General features: G+C 39.1%; 1 protein-coding gene across 1 annotated transcript; it reads right to left on the bottom strand.

Annotated features, from left to right (window-relative positions):
• Positions 1-340: 340 nt before the first annotated feature.
• LOC129246054 (protein suppressor 2 of zeste) lies at positions 341-23,730 on the bottom strand. The gene is made up of 7 exons (XM_054884573.1): positions 23,420-23,730; positions 11,154-11,407; positions 9,383-9,482; positions 9,072-9,269; positions 8,653-8,893; positions 2,578-6,367; positions 341-488 (listed from the first exon to the last, which is right to left on the bottom strand). Exons 2-6 carry the CDS (start codon positions 11,272-11,274, stop codon positions 2,579-2,581), a joined length of 4,449 nt encoding a protein of 1,482 aa, XP_054740548.1. The 5' UTR covers positions 11,275-11,407; positions 23,420-23,730; the 3' UTR covers positions 341-488; position 2,578.
• Between the last annotated feature and the right edge of the window lie 3,217 nt (positions 23,731-26,947).

The following is a 26,947-nucleotide window of genomic DNA, read 5'->3' as shown; positions in this document are numbered from 1 at the left end:
TATTTTGTGTATGTATATATTTATGCAAGTATTAGGTTTAATTTTTAATATCATCTTAGGTACATCAAAATAATTCAAGTGAATTTATGTATGCATTTATTTTTCCTCAAATACACTCAATTTTATAAATTTCTACCAACTTATTACTGTGCGTTCACTAAGCATTAATAATGATGTAGATTTTTTTTAATGCTAAATTTTGAGAGTACTAATTTAGCTTTTTAAACATGTTTTTGCTGTGTAGATGAATAGTTAAAAATTTGTATTTTTCCTCCATCAAAACTTAGATTAGAAAATAATTTTTAGTCATACTATTTTTATATTTATGACTTCCTACTACTTTTCAAGTAATTATTTTCTATTTAAATGAATTACCATTTTAGCGATTTAATCCGGATTCGAATCCTCATCGCTGTCCGTCCATCTCCAAAAATATTTGACTTCTGAGTCCACTATTTCGAAGAAAATTTCGCATCGGTTGGCTATATCTTTGAGAGTAAAAAACGATTAAGCAAGAGAAATAGTTTTTCAGTTTAAAATGCAGTGAAATGTAGCAAAATATATTTTTATATAAATAAAATAAAGTTAAAATCAAAATGCTCATTTTTATGTGAGTTAAAACTAAAGGAAATTGAATTGAAATCAAATGTAAGACAATTACGCACCATAACTCCAGTTAATGCTTTAAAATGATAGGCATGGACAATTTTATTTTTAATAAAACTCTTCAAGATATTCTGCCTTCGAGCAGTTACCCTACATGTTTTCATATTTACTATTAGTTGTATTTGTTGTAACAGCATAAAAGGAACATTTCTCGGCAATGCTGCTTAAGTGGAAATGCCTGGTCGGGTGCAAATCCAAGTCGTTCTTTGTTGATACTCGAAAATTATTGTTATTTTTATTTATTCAACTATTCTACAGGGCTGCATAAACACAAATACGATACGGATTTTCCTAAACCTCAACTTATTTCAGCCCAATTTTGATAGCTTCATACATATTTCATAATCTTAGGGCCTTTTTTCGAATTTTACATAGAATCTCTTTTGCCAACAAGAGCTACTTTGGACTTAGTAGGCAATTGAGTAGCAAAGTCTCTCTCGGCGAACAAAACTAACACTCTATAAGGGTCTCATCATGTCCGTCCTATCGTATGGCGCAGAAGCGTGGGCGATTACAATATCCGATAAAGCGACGCTTGGAGTGTTTGAGAGAAAGATTCTGCGGAAGATTTTTGGACCTTTGCACGTTGGCAACGGCGAGTATCATAGGCGGTGGATCAATGAGCTTAGTGAGCTTTACGACGGCGTGGGCATAGCACAGCGAATAAAGATCCAGCGGCTTTGTTGGCTGGGTCATGTCGTCCGAGTGGATACTAACGCTCCGGCTCTGAAAGTTTTCTATGCGGTACCAGCTGGTTGTAACAGAGGAAGAGGAAGGTTTCCTCTGCGTTGGAAAGATCAGGTGGAGAAGGACTTGGCTGCACTTGGTGTTTCCGACTGGCATCGGTTAGCACGAAAAAGAAACGACTGGCGCGCTTTGTTAAACTTGGCCAAAGTCGCTTAAGCGGTTATCGCGGGCCTGTTTTTCAATTTAGCGTTGAATTTTATCTTCCTTCAAATAAATTTACATTCTCTAAACTGTCTGTTATGCATCTACATGCATATGTGTGCGTATGTATACCCTCGTCAAATTTAAAAGGCATTCAATCCACTGGTTAAGATTTGCTTCGCTTCGACATTGCCATCTGTTTTGTTTCCATACATAAAAAGCTAATTGAAAGGTTTAGATTATTTCCGTTGACGGTCTGTTATTATAATAAATTAATAATAAATATACGAACGAACTTTTTATATTCATCTACTTGAGGAAATGTTGGAATAGGCCTCAGAATGTCATATATGTAGTGGCTAATAAAACTTTTCGGAGCCGAGTGGACTATTTTGAAGAGTACACCGAACAGTAGCCAATCCACCAGCTTTACAATAAAAATTATTTTTCATGAATAACATTTCATTGCGTTGGAAGACAAGTTGGAAGTTAGTACTCAATTATAGTTTTCGCTTTGCAGTCCTTGGCCGTAGATTGCAGTTCGCGTTTTGATCTTATTTTGATTTGAATGAACTACCATTAAAAAAAACACTTTTTTAATTTAAATTTTAGTCTTAATATTTGCTCCACGACAGTCGGTTGTACGTTACTTGAGTGACCAGGATTTATATTCGGCCAAGAACTGTCACTACTCACATTCTCTAAGCTTATGAAACCTATTTAATGCTGCTCTAAGAACAAAAACAACAGCATAGAATATAATTTTGTTTCCTTAACGCTCTTATGTATTTAAATGCTCGTATTTATTTACCATAAATTTCATATCAAATTGAGCCACAACAAAGCGGGGCCGGGTTTGCTAAAAGGTAAATATAAAAGCTAAATAATCCATATCGTACTCGTAACTCTCTTTGCCAAATATCATTACAATTGATACGTTCAATTTCCATCAAAAGTGAAAAAGGCGAAAACAATAAAAAATCTGAAAAAGCAATAAACAATTCAATGCCTTGATGTGCTTACCTTAATCACTCGCCGCACTAGCTGCCGTCACCCCGTATTTAACGTTGCTGTTACTGGTATTGTTGTTCTTGTTATTACTGTTGTTATTATTGTTGTTATTGTTTCGAGCATTTTTTATGCTAGCGACATCAGTAATGATTGCAGTTGTCACATCACTATCAGCAATGGATTTTGGCAACACTTTCGCTTTTACACTCTCATCCTCTCCGCTCACCTTCACCATTTTCTTCACCTGCTCAGTTGCGCCTTCTGCTGGCGACGGCATGTTGGCTGTGGTTGAGGACGCCATATTTGTAGCCGAAGTCGTGTTTTTTTTGTCGTTCATGTTGCTCTGAATCGTAGTGGAAGTGCATGTGGACGAAGTTATTTGCGCCGCATCCTCCGCGGCACTTAGTTTGGCCGCATAGGCTTCAGCGGCGGCCGCGGAGGCGCGCATATTCAAATTGGCAGCCACTTGATCGATGGTTGTCGGTTTCTTAATGGTGCGTGTCGCTGTCGTAGTTATGCTGGTGGCAGTGGCGGTGGCAGTACCGCTAGTGGTTGTAATCGAATGAATCAGAAGACTCGGGCTGAGAGGAGCCGAAACGTTGGTTAAAGGCAGCGTTACGAGCGGCAATTTCTTTTGTGTAGGTGGAGAGGTGGAACTGGTGGTGGATGTGGATGAAGAGCAAGTGGTAGTGTTGGTGGGGTTGGTATCAGTTAGGCTCACAGCCACTGCAGTCGAGCTCACAGCAGGTAGCGTCGACATATTTCGAAATGCAAGGGCTGATGGGTTGGGTATGTTGCGCACGGAAGCATTTTGCTGCCGCACCAATGAGGATTGTTGTGCCTTCGGTTTCTCGTACGACTGTGATGCACGTATTGTTATTTTTTCTCGCGCTGTTGCCGACTCGGAAAGTAAGTGTAGATTCTGCAGATCCTCGCTGCTCATATCTGTGGACGTGGTCAGCTGATGCTGCTTGGAGGCAGAAGCAGAGGCACTGTCTTGTACCGTTGTGGAGGTGATGTTCTGTTTGATCTTATTCAAAGCAGCCTCCAGACTTTCTCTAGCCGATGGGACTGTTGCTGGAGCACTACCTGTAGTATCGGTCAACCGAAATTCGTCTTTGCCACTTACGCCCCCGATAACGTCAACCATATCTATATTATGATCCCGTGAGGTTGGTCTAAAGTCACGCAAACTTATTCGTTGCTGATGTAATTGCTTTTCTGTAGCACCATTTGTAATCCCATTACTCTCCTGTTTATTACAAACCATCTCGGCGGCCTTAGAGCCGACTCTCTTAGCTGCCGAAAAAGTTGTTCCATGAAGGTTTACAAGCGCTGGTGGTGACACGCGATAAGGATTATTTCTACCATGTCCTAAGGACGTGGCATTCAAAGCTGTTGACGAAGATTTTACTACGCCGGAGGAAGCCAAATGGCCCATTTGCTGTCCAATGGCTTTCTTGCCTTTGACCATCGACAGTGGCGGTCCCATCACACGCCCGCTTTTCTGTGAATTCATTTGCACATCGGTGGTCCCTTGGCTCGAGCTAATGCGCACAATTTCTACGGCGGGTTTGTTAAAAGGCAAATGCAACTGGGTATACGGTGGCAGTTGACAACGGGATTGGGCCTGTGTAGCGCCACCAGGTACTCGTGCTGTAATTGTGACCGCGCTATCGCTGCCGCTGGAACTTTGCACGTGGGATACAGTGTCGGCGATCTTGGTAATACTAACAGTAGAGGGGGGAGTAAATGGTTTATTCGCATAGCTGCTATAGAGAGACTTGCGCTGGGACGCATCCAGCTTTGGCTGTTTTCCACGTCCACCAAGTGTGTAGAACTCATCTAAAGAAGCAGAGCGCTTCAGGTGCATACCAAACTGTTTGCTGCTGGCGCTGGCTATGGATGAAGGTGTGTATGAACTATTTGATGCGGGTGAAGAGCGGCGTGGTAAGCTAGGAACTATAAAATGGGGATGCGTCTTCGGTCCAATTGCATTTAGGGAACTTTGCCTGCTATACTGCGGAACCGAGGATGGTTTTGTTCCTGGTAGCAATGACTGCTTTTGTTTCACTACTTCGGAATGTTTGCTGGCGCTGATCGTGGACTTTCCAGCAGTCGTACTGGTGACAGTTAGTGTATTAAAGTTGAGTGGAGTTGTCTTGAAGAGGCTAGGAGGTAGCGGCGGAGATGCTGGTAACTTTACGTCTTTGATGTTGTTTACGGGTTTTGGTATCAAATTAGATTGCGGTAAGGACAGTAATGTTTCATCGGCTTTTACAACTTTGACGATCTCTTTGCTCTTCTCTTTCTCCATCATAAGATGATTAATACTGCGTGATTCCTCGCCGAGTATCTTGTTTAACGCCAAAAGACTGTCATTTGCATTTGAGGACCCAGTAGCCAATAATACATTGGCATCCTTAACTTCCGCTTGCGACTTACGTAATTCATCACTATTCTTCTTCGTGCCAGAGCTATCCGATTTGTGCGATCTATGATTATGTGGCGTCGTGAGTTTAACCTTCATCTTAAGGCCAGGGCTTTCCTCTTCCGGTTTACTGGATATCTCTGCATGCATTCTACGCCGCTTGCTGTCTTTTGAGTCCTTTGAATCTTTTGAATGCTTCTTTTTCCTTTTCTTGTGGAAAGAAGTGGTAGCTAACTCTGTGGATGCGGTCAAGGGAAATGCATTATTCGATGAGCTGGTAGTTGATGAAGCTGAAGAAAGGGGGGAAGCATTCGGACTGTATTTAAGCTTGTCACACGATTCTGCTGACTCGGGCGGCGTCAATACCTCTATGGGTTGCAAGCCAATATTCTTCGCGTATGTCTCCAAATCCAAACGATCATTTAAAGGTGCAGCCACATCATCCAGTGAGTGCTTGCGCTGCTTGACACGCTCACGCTTCTCTGAAGCGCCAGCGCCCTGCAATACACCCGCTGATTTCGGTTTAGAAATGCTTAATCGTGTCTTCAAACTGTTCAATTCAATTTTTAATTTTGGCACATTTCTAGTTGATACACTTTTGAGGGGCTCTGGCACGACGGTGGTCGTCGTAGTAGATGGTGGTGACTTCTTGCTAGCTGTCTTCAACTGAGCTAATGATACATTTTCAAATTCATCGTCGACTGAGTACGGCGACTTCGGCATCTGCGACTGTGGTATGCTTACAACAATATTACATTTGGGCACCACAGTGGCCACCGGAGAGGTTGGCGATTCAGCAACGATCCCAACATCCAACGCTTTGGGCGAGCGCTGTGCACTCTTCGGCGAACTCTTTGGTGAGTTGCTGTTGTTTGTGGTGGATGAGACGGCATAGTCGCTATATCGCATATCATTACTCCGTAGACTCTTGAAATCATTCGTTACGGTGTATGTTACTTCCTCACTACCGTTGCGTTTCGGAGAGGGCTTCTTCCCGCAATCAGCACTCGATTTCCGCGCAATTATCATTTTCACAGGCGCATTTACCTCTTCGGTCGCTACCTTACTTGACGTTTTGTTAAATGCCGGTTTGATGGACTTAGAGGACTTGCTCTTGCTTTTAGCTGTTTTTTGCAATGTTGAATGGGCACGAAAGTTAAGCGAAGGCGGTGAGGAAGTAGAGGACAGTGTTCTGATGCTCGTCTCATCACAAATGGTGACATCTTTGTTTTGTTGTGGATCTGTCGCTTTTATGGTGTCTACGCGATCATTCCGTATAATTTCTATTTCGGATTTATTGACTTCATTTTCGAGTTTTGGCAACTCATCACCATAGAAAAGTATGCGATAGGTAAATTTCATGGGCGCATTCTGTAAACCAATGGGTTAAAAGAGAACATAAAATACAAATATACACATAAAGGAATTATTGAGGGGTCGCTTGTCATAAAATATCTTATCATTTATTCTGAGTTCTAATACCTTTCCTTCAATCATGGCTGAGATCTTGGAAAGGTACCCAATCGCTGGGCTGCCAGTTGCGGCCTCAGAGTATATCTGATAAAACGGAGCTGATGCTATATTATTTACCACAAAATATAAACCTCCACACTTTAGACCTCACAGATTAGATATCCACGTCATCGTCATCAGAAGTTAAGTAACTTGGAGTCATGCTTCACTCCAATTTTTATTGGAAGCATAGAAACAAGACCAGCATAGCTTTTTACTCCTGCAAATCTATGCTCGGCAAAAAATGGGTACCACAAGTCGTTCTTTGGATGTACATCGAAGTGATGCTGCCAATTTTTACTTATGAATTGCCTGGTGTGTTGAGAAGCTCTTCGGAAGGGCTGTAATATCATTAAAATGGGGAGGGAGCAAAGGACTGCATGCATTGGCATAACCGGAGCATGTAATACTTGCCCCTGAATATCGTTTAGCTCTTACTTCCCATCGACTTTTACGTTATTTCCATCGCTACTCAAAATGCAATCAGGTTAAAGGTCAAGCTCCTGTAAGGAGGAAAGCAAATATTTTGGGTGTACAGGTAACATCTCTCTGATCTGGGTTCCAGGACTTAGGAACATAGACGGAAATGAAATTTCTGATGAAGTTGCCAGGAAATGGTCGACTGAAGTGGTCTCGGAGACTACTGTAATTCCTACCCAAACATCGGCACTCCCTTGACTGTTGTTAAAGGGGAGTTAGACAACTTATTTCTCAGAAGGGCGCGGGACAGATGGAGCTCCATTTCTTCGTGTGCTAATTCGAAAGCCCTTTAGTTCCAGTAGAGATTTGGTCCCGTTGAAATTCTCAAATTGGTATCAAAACGGCGCTTAAGTGTTACTTGGGAAGTGCTAAAACTAGTACTTTGACCGTTTCCCCTACCGACCTACTGCTTTGAAGTTTCTATTACTGTAATAGTTAGAAGCAATGTATTTTAGGACTGCATCGTTTCGGCCGTGAGTTGCCATTTTAGTTTGCGTTATATTTTCTGTACTATAAGATTTATTGTTGTTATTATTTATTCTACATTCAAAATGAACTTTTCACTAATGACTTAAAGAAAAACAGGTTGTATTACCATCTGTTACATCGCTTTTGTCTGAAATGTGTTTTATTTTCTGCCAATCCCCTTATTGAGTTGAAAATTTTAAGTGCATCGTTTTGGGTCTGAGACACTGTATGTATAGAAAGTTCCTGAAAACTCAGAAAACAGCCTATAAATTGTAATTATCAGGCATTTTCGGCAAATCGATTGAAAATATTTAGGGAAAGTAATAAATTTGTCAAATAGAAACTGTCAGGAATCATTTATTGTATGTAGTTCCAAATATTAGCGTTTTTATTAAGATATCTCCGAAAAAAGGGTTATAAATCTCATTGATTTCAAATCGTACGATATGATGCCTGTATATCAGCAGTAGCCATTATTCGCTCATGTGATTACGATTCAATTCTAACTAGGCAGCATTGAGCTCACAGCTACCTCTTCACTCTACAAGTCTTTGTTCTCATTGACTAAATGGAACTTCAGTAAACTTTTCAGATTGCTGATTACTAATTTTCTATTTAAACATCTGAATGCCACCAGCGTATGACTAAGATAGCATCACATTTGACGCGCTTGCTTTGTGGAAGAACCAAAGAAAATACCACTCAAAACCACAGATCATTTGACCGTTTTTACTGGCTTAACCTCATTTGCTTACTGTGATATAATACAAAACATATTTTAAAAATAAAAACTTTTAATGAAGCATTAAGCAAAATTCATAAATAAATATTGTTTATTCGAATAAATATTTGATTAAAAATAAGGCCGAACTATCTTAATTTCACAAAATGTATACAGTTTATATTATTTAGATGCGAAAAATATTTGCACACCTTTGCCTTTCATTCGAAATTTCAACCACACTCCATTAGTGAAAAAATTCTTGGCATTATTTCCTAGCCTCCTAACTTTGAATGAAATTCACTATACGAGTACGAGTACGTATGTACGCGTATTTATGCACCTACACTTTAAAATAGTACTTGGCTCTAACCATACGCTTACATGTAAGCACAACTAAAATATTTGCACACTTACATAGGCATGTGTGTGTTTGTAGTAGGCACTTATAATGAGAATATTCGCTCTCACTTACCCTCTTCCAGTCATAACAATAGCCCACATCCATGAGCGTGAAATCGTTCGGTAACACCTCATCCTCATAAATCACTTCCACCTCGATTCGCTTGCTCTCCGGGTCAATGTCGAATTTTGAGCAGAGAAAACGTTTCAAGTGACGTATCTTTAGACCAGCTGGACATTGCAGGTAACGTACTGGTGGAATTTGACTAGTGCTGCAGCCCTTCAACAACGCCGGATGATATTCCAATGACAAACTAATGACCAGCAAAAGTAGCAAGAAATGTAAAGAGGAAAAAATGAAACAAGAAGTTATTGCATATGTAGAATTTTACAGAGTTGTAACTCCTCTGCATAACAACTCATGTATGTATGTGTGTCATAAATAGTGTTTGCCAATTTCCATAGCATTACAAAATATTTCCAATTTCTTACCTAATTGGTTCGGTTGGCGCAAAGAAATTCTCTTCAACTGAGTCCTGCTCACAGCCAACAGTGCAACCCGCCTCCTCACCATCAGCTTTCTGTTGCCCATTCCGTAGTGTGGCTTTGAATTGTGTTGCCCGCTCGCGCTCCTTTTGGTACAAACCAGGTACCAACTTAAATACTAAAGCTCGCAGCACATCATCGGATCTATAAGAATGATAAAAAGAACAACAAGCGGAAAGTTGTAAATCAAACATAACTTAAAACAAAGCTGAATTAAAGGAAATAAATGTAACAGTAAGCACATGAAGGAAACGTACTTCAAATTGGTTTCGGTAACTTGTTTGCCACCGCCGTCTATTTTGCACTGTGGACAACATGTTTCACGAAGTAAATGTTGGACAATACAACTGCGACAATCTGAAAATGAAACAATGAAAAAATTGCAAATTAGATGAGTTTTTCTTTAGAACAGAATTTGCATTGGCGAGCTTTTGAAATTCTATTTATACTACATAGATTTTGAAAATAGCCCTGGATTTGACAGTGTTCAAAGAAATGTGTGTAGAAAACTATCTTCTGGCACAGCGTCTTTGAGAAGAAGCAAAATTGTCGTCGTGTTTGGAGTGATGTCAATCCACAAGTGACTCGTAAACTACGGTTATACTAAGACTGGGCCGAAAAAGATTTGCAAAAGTCCGCTTCCAAAATTTTTTTTGTGCTTCTAAGAACCGCAGATATGATTTTTTTATTATAACTTGGATATTTCGGAAGTGCGTAAGTTCGAGTCTCCGAGCATAAAACACTAAAAATTATAGAAAAACTTGTTTCTAAGAGCGGTCGACTCTCAGAAGGCAATGGCAAGCCTACTAGTATATTGTTGCCATTAAAAAGTTCCTCATAAAAAATGTCTGCCGTTCGGAGTCGGCTTAAAACTGTATGTACCTCCATTTGTGGAACAATGTCAAGACACACACCACAAATCAGAGGAGAAGCTCGATCAAATACCCAAAAAGGGGTAAGCGCCAATTACCAATTACATAAAGGGTGATCAGATAGGAGTTACTTTATATAAATTACATAAAGGGTGATCAGATAGGAGTTACTTTTCCAATAGGGTATTTCTGACAGATCACGCGTGACTACTGTCAAACAAAATACACAATTTGTATAGTATTCATTGACATTTCATCATGGAAAGACTTAAGTCTCAACAACGTTTAGAAATCGTACAATTTTACTACGAAAATCGACGGTCTGTGAAAAGTGTTCATCGCGCGCTCAGGCCAACTTATACTGCTCTGCGATGAGGCCGATTTTTGGCTACAGAGGAATTATCGGCCCATATTTCTTCAAAGGCGAGGCTGGCGCCAATGTAGCAGTGAATGGTGAACGCTATCGCGCCATGATAAACGACTTGTTGATGCCGGAAATTGAAGCCGGTGATCTCTACAACGTTTGGTTCCAACAAGACAGCGGACAGCGCTACTTGTCATACAGCCCTTGAAATGGATCTACTGCGTTGTCGTTTCGGTGAGCAATTTATCTCTCGTCTTGGACCAGAGGATTGGCTACCAAGAACGTGAGATATCACCCCTTTGGACTTTTATTTGTGGGGGTATGTAAAGTCTAAATGCTTTGTGGATAAACCAACTTCGATTGTGGTATTGGAAGCCAACATTACTAAAGTTATTCACGAGATACTGACCGAAGTCCTCAAGCGAGTCATTCAAACTGGTGTTTATAGATGACCGAGTTGCACCGCAGTTGAATGTCTTGAATTATTCTTCACACAAATAATAAAGATTTCCCTATCAATTTTAATTTTCGTTGTTTTATTGCAATTTAAAATCCGAAAATTCTTTCCACGATCGATGTTTAATTGGCAGCGAACAACGTAAAATGCAAGCCGTCAAACGATCCACAGTGAGTGGAGAACCGAATTTCAAGGGATTATTATGATTTTTTGCATGTTTGTGGAGTTAGTTTTCTAAATTTTTTATTGCTATGCACTACTAACAACAAATCTCCTGTTACATTTTGTAACTAAATTTATATACAGTTTATGATTATTTGCTATTAAATACTTACATGTGTGCAAGCAAATGTCCACCGTTGTTGGATTTATCAAATAGCCTTTGCACAAATGGCAGCTCAGAAGTTCATTGAATTCGCGCACTTTTAGCGTTTTGGTTGTCGTGTCCAGCTTCATTTTGAGTAACTTTATTTTATTATATTTTATTATTAATACTTTATTTTCTGTTTAAGATTATTATTAATTATTATTTACACATCCGTCAGTGTTGAGTAATGTCTATTCTTTAGTAGCCTCTATCAGAATTTATCTACAAAAAAGTGCATATTAAAAATAAAAATTAGAACATTTCCCAAAGTGTGATAAACAAAATTATTAAAACATGTTTGGGGTTATTTTCATTTATTTTAAAAACTTTTTATAGCGAGACATCAAATTAGGAAGCGAGGAAGAAAAACCATCGAAAATTGGAATCGGTAAGCTGGTCAAACCGAGTTTAGTTCTGCCATAAAAAACTCCTCATAAAAAATTATCTCCATCAAGCCGCAAGCCACAAATTTGAGGAGGAGCTCGGCCAAACACCCAAAAAGGGTGTAAGTGCCAATTCTATACATACTTACATATATATGTATAAGGCATCGAAAACACCTTCATGTCATCTCTTGATTTACCTTACTGTTAACTTATACAAAACACTTCCATGGCCAACCCTGGCTATTTGGGTTTCACGAAAACTGGAGTGCTTCTGCCTGCATCGGCGTTCCAATTAAGTACTACTATCTAATGCAGCAATACTATCTATGGAAATCTATTCCTTTATTAGAATGCAAAGTATCAAATAAAATTAAAAAAAAATGCCATTCAGATCATTTAAAGACAACTTCGAAGGTGAAGACCCGTTTATATCAGTCAATTCGGAAATATCGCTTCCGACCAGCTTTAGATATCTTTAGTAGGTATGAGCTTCGAATGTCGTCAAAAAAGCTACATTTTTCTAGCACAGTGATATTATTACGAAATAATAGTTCGAAAAAATTTTTATATAAAATGTAGTCAAATGTATTTTTGTGCAGACGCCGTAAGAGTTCAAAATCTTCACACACTTTTTCGATTCAATACTCAATCCTTTCATAGTTGCCACAAGCAAGCCAAAGCCGACTTTGGTATATTTACAGATAAAAATTTTATTAAAAGAAAAATGATTGTTTTGATTAAATCATGATGTATAAACAATGCAAGAATATTCGCTCCTTTTTTATTCTTTATTTTTAAGTTTGCTGTATGATTCTCTTATTTTGTAAACCCCCTTTGAGTTATGTTGTGCTTTGGGGAATTTGTGGCATGAAAGCGTGCAGATCCTTTCATGTTGCCGTCCTCAGTCATTGGCTTTTCGTTTTAGCGACATTTTATGCTACTTGCGTCCCATCGATTGTGCCATCCAATTGACGCACAGCCTTCTGCGAAATTGCGTCAAAACATACAAACACTGGTGGACGGACGCACGCACGGTCAGTCATTCAGAGAATGGCCGTTGGTTTGTGGATGGTGAACGATAAATGATAGACGCCGTGCATTTTACAAAGACTGATATTTAGCCAAATCTTTTTAAGTTGATTTCAACTGGGAAGTGGCAGCAGCAACAGCCGCGAAGCGAAACGCTCGGCTCTATGCGTACTTTCCGCTCGACGCTCCCATTTATTGTCGACGTCGCTGCCTTAAGCGATTGTATGCAGCAACAAATCACAGAATTGAAACGACAACGACGTTAGCGAATAACAGACAACAAAAGAGTAGAAAAACAAAAGGCAAAAAGAAGTCAAGGGAAAGCGTCAGTAAACGGTCGCGAGTAGAGAAGAAATACGCTGAAGCAGCTGAAAAGACAGGCGGGTAGATCGGGGAACGTAATGCCAGTGTGGAGGTCTACAAAAACAGCGACGACGGTTTGTATGCCACTCAGCTGATGTGACTGACAATCCAGCCAACTGACTGACGGTCTGGCTAGCTAGGCACCTCATTGACCGACGCGACGTCTCTAAGTAAGCTCACTCGGTGAAAACAAAAGCCATTGTGACGAAAGAAAATACATAAAAGCGAATAAGGCGCACTCACTCGTTGGAGCGCTCGTAAAGCGCTGAAAGGCACTAAAAAACGCTAAAAAAACGCCAAAGAAACAGTGCAAAAGAAGTGATGTAGAAAAAAATAAAATTTGTAATTTATAACAAAAACACAAAAAAAAGTTCCAGTAGTAGTGGCTGCAAGAAACTTAGTGCAAAAATGGAAAAAAAGGTGTGGAGTTTGAAGAATTGCTGATTTGCCAATTTTTTGCAATCCCTCACCAGTTGCTCCAGCAGCCGCAACTGTAAAGTTGCCAAATACTAACGTTCGTATTTTGGTGGCTACTAAGTATGTATATGTATACTCGTGTACATATGAATGCACATACAAATATATGTATGTATAGGTTCCTCTGGATGCAAAAATAATAGTCTGCCCAACACATCTGCCAACCCCCTACGACTATCCATACTCGTAGAACCCAACGCTTAGTTGAAATGAAGCACCGGTCAAGAGCAGAAGAACTTATCGAACTCATCAGATATTAATTGGTTAATTGATTAATGAGATTAAATTAATCCATCCCGTACCATATAATTGATATTGATTATCATAATTTTACGTTTTAGTTTCCATGGCGCAACGAGTAGTGTGCTAACGATGAAAGACTAACCGCCTGTGGGGTCGCCCACCTCTCCATATTATTGGCATTCTTCTTTACTTATGCTTTATGCTTTGTGGTATTGCTTTTGTAGTTACATCACAATGTGAACGCTCGTTTGTTGGCGAGTTGAATGAAATACATAGTAATAATTTGGTTTCCTTTTATAAGGGACAATTAGTGCGTACTAAAAGGGTATACCATATACCCAATTCATTGTACGTTGAATCAACCGTTTTTGCGTGGTATTTAGTAATTATCTTTTACTTTCAGAAGCCGAAAAATCTCATAAAGAAATATGTTTATAAAACTATAACCGATTATTGCGTAAGTATACATAGAGTACGATTTCCTAATTGCTGTACTTCGTTGTCAATAAAAAAAAAACAGTTTCCCCCAAGTAAAAGAAGCTTCTCATGAAACCAACAGGTGCTCAAAATTAGATTTACAAATGTCATGATTCCAATACTGTGCATAATTATGAAGCGAAATTCTTCTGATCACGTGTGGATCGGAGAGATTCGAGGGATTTTTAAGATTAACAAAGCCTCAGCTCTTTGTGGGAGCCTTTACCGGATATTGTCCCCAAGACATACATGTTGTGAGACTCGGCATTTCTTCGAATTCTAGCCAACTATCTGAAATATGAGGCGGAACTATCTCAACACCTTCCTCTTAGTTGTCCTGGGCCCACGGAACTAAGATTTAAGCATCTTGGTTCTCACTTCTTTTTAACGCCTGCTGATCACCTAGATATTAACCACCTGATGGATTTCATCAGTGGCATGAATTCTTAGAATCATCTCAACCGGAAGAGAGCTGCGTAGAAGCAGTGAAGAAGCGAATTTACTGAAATTCTTCGAGGAAGCAGATCAGCAAATCAGGGCTAGACATGTCTTCCTGATCTAGTATGTCATGATTAACCCATGATGACCTCCATATGAAAAAATATTTTTAAGTTAGAAGAAGTTTTTAATAAAAAAAAGAATAACAAAGCCTATGATGGAACCCGCAAGAAACCGAATTTAATAAGTCAAAGGTTCAGAGAGGTAATAATCCAACATACGACATGGTTTGGTGAAGAGTATCCCATAAAGGCGTTGGGCTGACGTGGTAATCCAATTAGTGCTTGCGCTCCATTTGGTAACCACATCCTCGCTACCAACAAGTCGTACCGTTATTGCTTGACAACTATACCCAGTCTGAGCGATTGTGACTGCTTATAAGGTTGTTTACTTCTATATCGGCCAGCTCTTCGAGGTTTTCAAAATGCAGCTCCAAACCCATCTATTTTTGAACCATCTGTGTAGACTGTAGTGACGAAGTTGTTTAGTAAAAGTCCCTTACTCCATTCGAGTCGCGATGGAAAGAGAGTGCCAAAATTCCTATTGACTGTCACCGTTGGGACGATGTAATCAGTCCACTCCGATATGAACTGAATTTGTCAAAGAGGCGTCACTTGTTTGCAATTTTGCGAAAAGATTCACTAACTGGTCCAAAAGTGTAGCAAGAAAAAATTTTGGAAGGCATCATGAAAAGCTTAAAAGAATGCCAATAGAGATGACTATGTCTTTCGACAAGATTCTGCATAAAGCTAAAACTACCCCAGAGCGTTTACAGCAGAATATTCCAGTTTTTATTCCTGATGCAGATAGACTGTCGAACAGCATATCCAAGAAGATTTCACATATTGAATAGGTAATATGACCTCCTTCTTAAAAATATTATAGTTTATTGTCGGTTTTAGTGCTTCGAATTTGAAAGAGGACCTCATTACTGTAAAGCCAAAAAACGTTCAGAAGCCACACTAATCAACTGGGCTTAAGGATGTGGGTTAGAGTCACGTCAACTGGCACAAAACCGTACAGCCACGGCGACCTCTAATAAACTTGCAGCATCTAAAATATGTAATAAAAGGTGAAGTATTCTGTCCGTTGAAAAAGACATTTCTCGAGATCAGCAAATATAATACACAAAATATCCGCTAAAGGCAATCGCAATATAATACGTTACTGGAAAAGTAATCCATTTGCATCAACCAGGCTCATACGCGACGACCTTAGTTTACCAGTTAGTGTCGAAACTGGGCGTAGACGTTTGACGCAACGCAAATTATTCGCAAGAAGTCCACAAAAAAGCACTACTGACAAAAAAAGTGAAAGCCCATATAGAGTTTGCGGAAAAGCATGTGTTGGCTCTTGAGTAAATGGTGAAATATACTGTGGTCAGATGAAAGTAGAATCGAGTTGTTTGGTGGTACAGGCTCTAGAAAGTATGTTTGGCGCCCAATCAACTCGGAATATAATCCCCGATTCATGGTCAAACATGGCGGATCCAAGGCCATAGCTACCCCATGTTTTTCATATAGCGAAGTAGGCTTAAATTATTTGATTAAAGGCATTATGGATCAAAGGGCATATGTGAAAATATAAGACGTGAAAATATTACGAGCAGCATGATGATCCCAAACAGGCCACAATGCCACAAAGGAATAGTTTAGAATCAACGGACTTGAGGTTATGCGTTAGCCTGCTAGTCTCCCGACCTCAACCCCACAGAAAACTTGTGAACCAATATCAGAAAAAGTGCTGCCGAACGGAAACCAACCAATTCAAGGGATTTATGGAAGGAGGTAAAAGCGGCTTGAAAAGGAATCCCCTCAATGCCACAAAGGTGTGAGGTACTTCCGAAAAACTGAATTTATTTAACATAAAAGTTTTCGTTTTACAAAACTTTGAAGCATTTTATGGTAACAATTAGAAATAATAAAATTGTTATGAAAATTACTTTTATTTTTATGTGGAACTAATTTTCAATTTGTTTTACTTGAATTGAAATTTTGATTCTGCCACAAAAATAAAACCGTCCTTTGCATACCATTGCATATTTTCCATGCCCGCATTCCTATTATTTTGTGGATAGCTGTATACTCGACACATAGTTTCTTAAATAATTTACCAAGTTTTCCCTCAATTGTTTTATTTCGCCTCCGAACGCTAGATGGGTTTATGTGAAGCTTTGTTCTGGCAGCAAAAAAATGTTTTCTTTAATTTGAGGTTTCATGTCCACACAGGACAATGGAGAATAGTAGTCACGCACAAACCTGCTAGATAATTTTTGTGTTCCATTACGCGTATAAATTTGTAAGTTTTACCTACCGGATTTACAGAAAACACCTAACGTTTGTTTACGAAAAAAATTTGCAACCTTGACCGCTTTTGTAAGCTTTGAATATGTAAGTTTCTGTCCTGGCAAAATCAGAAAAGTGGCAAACGATGAGTTGTGTGGCATTTGTAAGCGGAAACCGAAATTTTTAAACCTATACTGCATAATACAACTGCCCGAATCTCTATAATTTCATACCCATACGAGGTAAAATGCGAAATTTCATGGACTTGGGTAGATAAATTGAGCGAGAATCGTTTCAAAAAACCGAAAGCAAACATTTTTTTTTTAAATTGTATGTTTAGAAAAATCGTTAATGGGGAAATTATAAACAATCTTCCAAATTTAAATGAATATCTAGTAGCGGATAGTTAAAATATACGTTTAATGAAGGAAATCAAATTATTTTTCCCTAACTGTAGAATTAATTTTCGTATTACCTTTTTGAACAAGAAACTTAAATCCAAGAAGATGCGTAAAAAACTAGAACTAAATAAAAAAAGAAGGGCATCTCCGAGCCGTTTGATACCAACCGAGGTTTCAGACAGGGCGACTCTCTGTCGTGTACTTCTGTAACCTGCTGCTGGAAAAGTTCATACGAGCCGCAGAACTTAATCGCCCAGGCACAATTTATTATAAGAGCGTACAATTGTTGGCATATGCCGATGGTATTGACATTATTGGCCTGAACAACCGCGCTGTTAGTTCTGCCTTTCCCAAACTGGATAAAGAGGAAAAGCGAGCGGGTCTGGTGGTGAACGTGGACAAAACGAAGTACCTCCTGTCATCAAACAAACAGTCGGCGCTATGTCACTGTTGGCAGTTATGATTCTGAAGTTGGAAAAAACCTCGCTTATTTAGGAATCAGCATTAATTCCGATAACACTATCAGCCCTCAAATCTAACGCAGAAAAGACAATTAAGTAGTGAAGTCCTCTCTCGACGAACAAAACCAACGCATGGCGCAGAAGCTTGGACGATGACAACATCCGATGAGGCGTCACTTGGAGTGATTGACCTAAAGATTGATTCTGCGGAAGATTTTTGGACCTTTGCACAATGAGCTTTATGCCGTCATAGTCCAGCGAATAAAGATCCAGCGGCTTCGTTTGGCTGGGTCATGTCAACCGAATGGATACAAACGCCCCGGCTCTGAAAGTATTCGATGCGCTACCAGCTGGTGGTAGCAGAGGAGGAAGGCCTCCCCTGCGTTGGAAAAATCAGGTAAGGGCTTAGCTTCACACGACAAAGACACGCTCTTCCGCGTACGCGGTTATCGCACCAGTCAAGGAGAGGAAAAAATAAAAAAAAACTATACAAATTAGGACTTAAAAGTTTAGGTGAAGTTCTGATGGATCTCATTGTTGCAGTGATCATTTATGGATTAAGGTGATGTAAACAAGCTTTTAATAAATTTGCCTTGATTTAATTAGCCTGCCATGAGTACTTAGTTTTATGACTATTCTCTCTAATAATTTGACGGCTTCAAAGGTTTTAGTCTAAAAATTGAGGAACAGAATTAATATCAGTGCGAATTTGGAGTGATTAGAGTTGTATTAAAAAGAAAATAGTACCCAAAAATACAGGTATGGCTGGTAGAAACTATTGCCTTTTGACAAAACACCTTGACTCATCACTTTCCTGGTGTCGAGGAACCAAATTCCTGGATTGTGTTCCTATTTGAGCTATTATTAATACGCTATTACATACTGAGCCCCCAAAAATATAGGTACATATGTACATAATACCCATAACGGCATGTGTACATATTTACAGTTTTGTATCTAAGCTAATCAAATACAAATGTTAAATTAGTAGCAAAGTATCGATCCCATTAAAAAAGTTTCTCCACTGGTGTTTTAGGTTGGAAAAATTAAACAGTTTTCTATTTTCCAAATTGAATAGTAAATACACCGTAAATATTCAGCACCAAAGGTAAAAGGCAGCCGAACACATTTGATCGCTAATAGAACAGCGTTTAAAGCGATTGATCGCCATACGATCGTAAAACTCGCGACCGTGGTACAAATAAATTATCGAAAACACACACACACATGCACAAATGTAGCATGAATGCATGTACGAATGGAATCAAATGCGGGCGCACAAACGAACCTCAATGAAATGAAGTGTTTGACGGCAAACAGGCACATAATAATCATAATAATAAACACAAAACACAAACGCAGATAAGGCAAATGCAGGCACACATAAATAAATTGGAATAGGCGGCAAAATATCGTTACTTTCGTATATGTTTGTGTTGCCTGTTTTTATACTCTGCACAAGTACGTACACACATACATATACTAAGAGTGTTTGTTGGTTTCGGTGCGTGTGTTTGAATGATTTCAATGTCGTTTGCCGCAGCGATTGTGCATTAATTCGTATTCGTTGTTGTTGACTTTTTGTTTATACGCACTTTCGGAGATGCACACACGCGCATCAACGAGCTCACACAGATCTAATAGCAATACATACATATGCATAGATGTCCATATATCCATACAGTGGCTCACAAAAGTATATTGCACAGTCCCTTGTTCGTGTAAATTTCAAATTTCTTATGTTTTAAGTAGACGAATTTAGTTTTTTAAATTCCAATTGCTGCGTATTTCCTAAGGAAATTGCGTAGTAAGCAATAAATAAATAAATACATTAAATATATAAATAAATAGATAAATATATACAACATTTATGTATATGTAAATAAGTTAGATATATAGTATATAAATAAACTAAATATTGTACTGTTAAGTAGTTATAATAAACCAAATTGTGCTCACAGAAGTATGTTTTTTTATTCTTCTTGAAACCGTTGCTCAAACAAGCTTCCTTTGTTCATTAATTTTTTGCTGAACTGGGTGCTACTAGGGTATATTAGTATTAATATTCTTTATATGTAAATTAATTTCGTTTATAATTGTGGTACTATGCATATCGTAAACGCAAAAGGGTAAAGAACTAACTAGAGCTGGAAAATAAATTCTTTTGCATCTTTACAATAAAGGAAAACCTATGAAATACATTTGTGACATGTTAAGTCGGCGTCGAAAAACGTAGAAATCGGTGTAAAGATTACGGCAATTTCTACAACATGTGGTAGGCCAAGGTAGCTGACAGTTATGCTGCAAACAGTCACCGACGTAAACGCAGTCCCCTGTCAGCTGTTACGATCAAACTAATGAGAGCCCCATGTAAATGAAAAATTACTTTCCTTCCGTATCGTGGTGTTGTAGATTTTATCGCAGGATTTTTGAAAATTCCCGTAGAGCCGTGTCAGCTGATTGCTCTCTCACCACACAATGTTGCCAAACAGTACATTTCGAAATCATTTACAAAATAAACTTGGAAAAATTTTAATTTTTGTTAAAGTAACTTAAAAACAATGTTGAATAATATTAATTATAGATAAATGAACTATTTCCATTTGCTGGTTTTTGACTATGATTTATTAAACAATGAAAAATTGTAGCTGATAATGCGGATATGTGAAAAAGTGTGTAAGAAAATATATCAATGGCAACATTGTGTAGATACAATCAAAAACATACACAGCCAATCCGATGTATTGTGTAAATATGTATATTAACTAAAAACACGCAGTTGTTTCCTACGGGATGAGTTTTGCTCAATTTTGTGCTCTCTAGGGGCTGCGGTAAGGAACTACGATACGTCGGTCACTGTTTGCAGCATATAAAACAAAATTTTTTGACTTTAGTGACCAAAGCAAATATAACATTTGTGGAACAGATGGTCCTCATATGGTACGGCGGAGGTTCTATCATGATTCGTGGTTGTATGTCAACTCAGAGAGTTGAAAAACTGATTTTGAAGATGGCGCAATTCATAAGCATCCTTATTTGTATATAATCAAAGTAAACAGACAAAGTAAGCAAAACAAAAATGGGTCTGTCACGCAACGAGTTTTTATTTCAACACGTTGATGATCCCAAATATACAGGATATGACGTTAAAATGTGTATTCTTTTCAACAGAAAGTATTTGCAAGCACCTCTTTAAAGCCCTGATGTAAACCCTATTCAAAATCTCTGGACCTTTCTCGATGATGAAATGCGGTATCACAAAATTGAATCAAAAAGTGATCTTACACAGCCTTAGGTTTTGCTCGAGAATGTGGGAGAAATACCTCAAGAATTTCTTCGAAAGTTAGTAGAATCTGTGTCAAGACGCTTTGAGATCATTTACAAAAGTAATGGTTATCGTGCGTCGTATTTTTGTTTTTTTTCTAATTTTTTATTTTTTAGGTTGTTATTTTAATAACTTATGAAATATGTAGTGAAATGCAATATGTTAATGAAATGTAAATAAATAAAAAAAAAAATCGGAAAAATTTACAGATTTACTTAACGGTCTTCGCATACGAAATACTTTTGTGAGCCACTGTACATTGATACGAAAACAACATTACCGAAGTGGATAAAACACACGCACTCGCGCTCAGCTGTTTCCTCGCCTGCTGACCGCGGCAGCGCGCTGGCTGACTGACGGCCAAGCGAACCAAAACAATGAGAGCGTGAGGGCACATCAACCAAGAAAAAACAAAACATATTACAGCAAAATAAGAAAAGGCAGCAGCGAAGAAAGTTGAATAATAATACTTGGCAGCACAATCGCCGCTACTTCCGCTGCTCGGCAAACTGTTCTCGCTTCTGTCGCCACAACACATTTCGAAATTCTTCCGCCAACCACCTACCTACATACATATATACACTGAAATACTTCCGTACTTCTATACTCCTGCCCGCGCATTTCCATGCACACGCACACAAATTGGGGCGGCTGAATTCTGAGTTTTTCTGCCTATGGCGGTGGTGGTTGGCTTCAAACCTTAACGATATTTACACAAATTGGTTACACTCACAAAAGTTTGTTGTTGTCAGCGTCGTTTACAAGTGCACGCACACACTCACATTATTTTATTTATTTTTTTCTTTTGTTGACCCGCTATAGTACGAATATTATAGAGAAAAAATATATACGCGTAATGTATTTCGACTTGCCGCTTGATTTTACCATCACAGCAGCCATCAAATTCGAAACTAACGACTAACGACCAACGAAAATGCCACCGACCACACAACCGCTCCGCACAAAGTTCGTTCATCATAGTTGGAGCTTGACGACGCTCGCTCGGTCGCTCTCACTCATGCGCGCGCGCACTAAACAAACGCCATGTTCGTTCTCACTCTCACAAAGCGGACGCACCACTTCTACCGCTAGTTTATTTCTGTTTACAGTTTGTGCACCTCCCACCGCGCAACATGCCTGACCCAGAACCTAACACTCGCCGCGCTACATTCGCTCAGCAAATCGAAGGCATAGCGGAGCAAACGCGCGGCGTTGGCTCACAGATAGCCCACCACCACCACCATCAACCTGCCGCCCATCCGAAACTTCTACGCTCCCATCTAGCGTAATTTCAGCTCTGCGCATCTACTATGTATCTGTTGTCAGCTTTTGTATCTATTCTGAATTTGTAGATACACATTTAAGCCGAAAAGCGCAAAGTTCGTGTGCCGCCGAACTCATTTGCCGTAGCAGCGAACTTTCTACGCCACCTTGTCGTTGCCGCTGTCACTGCACTGCCACTGTTTGCGGTTTAATTCGCCCTTCTCACCCACTTTGCGCCCAATTCGCCGTCGCACGTTTTTGTTCTGCTCGTGAGTTGCCTGCATGCATGTAGTTGTTTTTGTTTATATTGAAGATATTTTCGTCGAATTCCAATGCGAACGAGCCGGGCGAAATACAAAATAAATAACAAATGTCGCGGTGTCTTGGCTTGTCGTTACAAATGCGTGGCCGCGTATTCAAGTGTCCAAGTGTCCAAGTGTGTGTTTTATTATTGTTCTTGATAGTCGTACACACGAGGCGCCTTATCACATCTACGCGTATAACACTACAAACACACGTATGTTGTGCGCGTATATGTGTGGAGTGTTTGGCAGTGCCCTCAGTACTTCTTTGGATGCTCTTCACTTGACCGCTCTAGCTGCTCATTCACATATGGTAGCACTCATACACAAACAACTATACTAATATCTGCCCATACCGACATACATACATGTGTATGTATGTATGTAGGTGTATACATTCACACTTGAGCGCCGAACGCAAAGTGAAATTTTTCCCAATAGAAAATTTACAAACACATGTAAATGTAAATATAGGAGGAAAAATGGTTGCTGGCATTAAGATATTTCTGCATCGCATAGGTAACCGAAAAAATTTCACTGCAATAAGTTTCGATGAAAACCGTGCAACACTTCTCTTAACGCACATTTTCATTTTTTAAAAGAGCAAATAAACTTTTCTTTAAATTCGCCATCGTAAACACGTAACCGGCAAAAATCTGCCGAAGAAACACTTTTTATATACTAAAATTTCTATTGATTTTTAACAACAATTCACGAGCCCTACCTTCTCCACACGTTGTGCTCTCCGCTCCCATTCAGCGCGCGGCACACTTTGCGCACATTGCACTAGGCCGCTTTCCTTTACTTCCCTTCGCCGTTTGTTTTTTTTTTTATTTTTGCGTTTTCTTTCACTATTGTTTTCCTTTGCACTTGTTTTTCTTATTGATTTCTCGAATGCCTTCGCATCAGCAAAAACGATTCACTACTATCACTGTGCGCTGTTCACCGCTTTAGCTTCTGCTTCCTTTTAAATTCTATGTACTTCACTTTTGCTAAAGCGAAATTCACTTACTACAATTGGAAAACGCGTCGCACCACCAATTATTTTATCCGCTATCAGCCACACCATATAAATATTTCAACTGCACTATTCAAATGCCAACAAAATACTGTTACAGCGATGGTGGAGCAGCTATCAGTGAGCATGCATACATTCACAAACACAAGTACACGGGCTTACACCGTGTGCCTAGGCTCGTTTGCTCGTACTCTCTCTCTCTCTCGTATGATTCTGCAGTTCGGCTGTTCGCCCCAACTATCTGCTAAGTAAGCGGCTGTTACCATGGGCTCGTAAGCAAAATGTTGTGAAAAAATTTATTGTACTTAAAAAGGAAATATATATTTAATGCGGATATAGCCTATATAAGTATACATGTAAATCTTTTATATACAAATGCTTGAAGAGAATTTTAAAGTGCACACTTAGGAGAAACTGCATTTCAACTAAACGTAAAGAATATATTACATGTGGAGTTTCCACCACTCTTTTTGTTGAAATTATATAATTGTTTAGTCTTTTTAATACTGCAAAAGGCTATACGCTCACAAAGTAGTGCAATGTATCGGAATTCAGTATCCAATAAGCTGCGTACGACTTCTTCTCCTGCCCCCAATTCTTTTTATATTTGTAAATTACTCTTACCAAATTGAGTTTTTAATGAATTTTAATGTATAACCTCAAAATACGTCTTCACTAAATAAATTATTATGTTGCTATTGGAACTTAAAAAAGTTAAATTTCCTCAACTAGTTTTTAAATTTGCATCTAGTTTTTTTTCCTTTTCCTGTTATGGAACAAAAGTATGACACCTAACGTTCGCCCATCCCTTCATAAACCCTTACCATTCGTCGATTCGACGTACGTTTTTAGCATTTTTAGTTATGTTTACTGGTCATTTTCTATAAAATAAAACAATTAATTTATATTTTAAAACAATTTATAATTATTTAAAAATATTTTTAGGAACGCACTAGCCGCAAATAAATAGCTAGATATGCACATACAACCAACTGAAATTATCGAACATATGTACATCCCAAATATTACCGTTTGTGGGAAAGTTAGCCTAACCTATGGTGTCTGTACTATCAAAAGTTTAATCCCCACTTTTTTCACAGTACGTATCGGCATTATGTATACAAAGTGTTACGTGCAAATTACGCCTTCAAGAGTTCTCTTTATATTAGGTGAAGTAAGAATTCTCTACGCGACTTTGCTAACATAGTGCTGGCATCTTTTTATTATTGTGTGCGGTATTTTGGTTTTTCGCTATACTTGGAGTATACAGTCACATATCATGCAAGTGTATTAAGCACTAGAATTTATTTATGATAGGCATAAATGCACACATGCTCCGTACCAGTACTTAAACTTAAAATATGAATTGGAACTGAAAAAAAAACGCGGACTGCTCGAATAAATCTAATAACATTCTGTATTTTGAACCACTGTACAGTGCGATTTTCTCTGTACTAAAGTTTTGCGCAGATAAAATTAATCCGAATATATACACGAAATATAACGAGTGGACCCCACCACTCAAGAGCCAACATCTTCTCAAACAAATAACTACACTCACCCATACACAATATAAACTGTTGAAACGACAGTGCTTCGTCAATACGAGCGAGCGTCAAAATACAGCAACAGTGAACTCTAGCATCTCTTCCTCTCTTATTGCTCCAATACCAAACAAGGCAGCTAAATCTGTTGGTCTTGCCTTCGTCTTCACCATTGCCTTCGTACATTACTACGTTCGTCTTCAGCGACTGCCTGCCCCATTCCTACGGCGCACTATTCCGTATGTGTACGAATGTGATAGCAGAAAACTCAATCCATATGCGAGAAGGTGATAGAGCTCGCCATTGCCGCTGTGGCCGCGCCTACCCTTCGGCTGGCGAACAGCTTGATTGGCCACTTACAGCAAACGTCGTGCCGTTAGATACTTTTCGGCATCAAAACCGATGGCTGCCGAAGCGATCAACTTCATTTTGGCGCGCGCGGTAGTGGTGTAGTTGGAAGCAAAGCGAAACTGGTGACGACTGGCAACAACTACAGGCGGGCCACCAACAATCTCCATCAATTTAGTCGTATTTGCAGTTGCTGGCATTTCTGGGCTGGTTGCAAAGCGAGTATTGTTGTCAAGTGATACATGTGTGTGCGAATGAGAGCATTGGTCTGTAGGTGGGGGAAGTGCCAGCCCATTGTTTTGTGTGTGCGAGAGTAGGGGTGATACCAACGCGTGCTGTAGACATTGTCGTGGTCGCTTTGCTTGCGTTTGCGGTTGTCAGTACTTTTAGTATTTAGTCTCTAGTGGAATGACTTTCAACGTTCCGTTAAGAGTGTTTTTGGCGCTTTCCTGCTCTTATTGGAAGGTTTTTTATTTTCATTGTACTATTTGCTTTTAATGATCTGAGCCTACAGCAAAAAAATTATGCGAAAGCAAATAAAAATAATTTACATAAGAAGATAGGCAGCTAGTTTTAGTGAAATACGCCTACAGGGCGTTAAGGTTACTATTTATTTTGTTTCAAAGCTGATATTATTATTGGTATTAATGATGATTTCACAGGAAACAAAGTACTCGACTGTCTATTCATTTGATGGCAGGAGATAGTTTGTCTTGTCCTCGTTTACCTCAAGACTCATCCGTTTGCCTTCCTTATCCAGTTTGAAAAAGCATATATGTACTATATATGCATAAATATACACATATGTATGTACATATACTACGGGGAATATAAGGAGACCCCTACTTCTGAGCCACGGTGTCGACGTGGCCTCACCCGACCTTGTTGCAGTGCAAGTACCGCTATCACGATTAAAAAATGGTAAAGCAGCTCTTAGCCGACGGGCTACCGACTGAGCTATTCAAGCACGGCGGCGAGGTGCTGGTAACGTTCATGCATCAGCTCATTCGACTGGAATTTAAGAGTCTCTGCCCAACCCACAAAAAAGGTACGCTAATTACCGAGGGGTCAGTCTTCTTAACACTTTATCGACCGGTAGCCTATTTATAGGCTTTTCGATTGCCAGCGCTTATTGACCGGTAGCCTATTAATCGGCTTTTGGTTATCGACGGTTTTTGTCAGTGGGTTGCTCTTTTTATAACTACGCAGCGCCAACGTCGTTAATTATTTGCAGCTTTGTACTTTGCAATAAATTGTAAAATCAAATACGAAATAAAGTATAAATATCAATAAAATTCCATTACTTTAAAACAAAAGGAATAAGCACAACACAATGCATAGT

This window comes from Anastrepha obliqua, chromosome 4 (assembly GCF_027943255.1).
Source record: "Anastrepha obliqua isolate idAnaObli1 chromosome 4, idAnaObli1_1.0, whole genome shotgun sequence".
NCBI lineage: Eukaryota > Metazoa > Arthropoda > Insecta > Diptera > Tephritidae > Anastrepha > Anastrepha obliqua.
This window is presented reverse-complemented; position numbering and strand designations above follow the sequence as displayed.

Bases quoted from the DNA above. Each gene is read 5' to 3' on its own strand.
- LOC129246054 (XM_054884573.1), bottom strand. From the start codon at position 11,274: ATGAAGCTGGACACGACAACCAAAACGCTAAAAGTGCGCGAATTCAAT. The intron at 9,270-9,382 runs GTACGTTTCCTT...TCATTCTTATAG, and splicing joins GTTACCGAAACCAATTTGAA to ATCCGATGATGTGCTGCGAG. The intron at 6,368-8,652 runs GTAAGTGAGAGC...ATTGGTTTACAG, and splicing joins ATTGTTATGACTGGAAGAGG to AATGCGCCCATGAAATTTAC.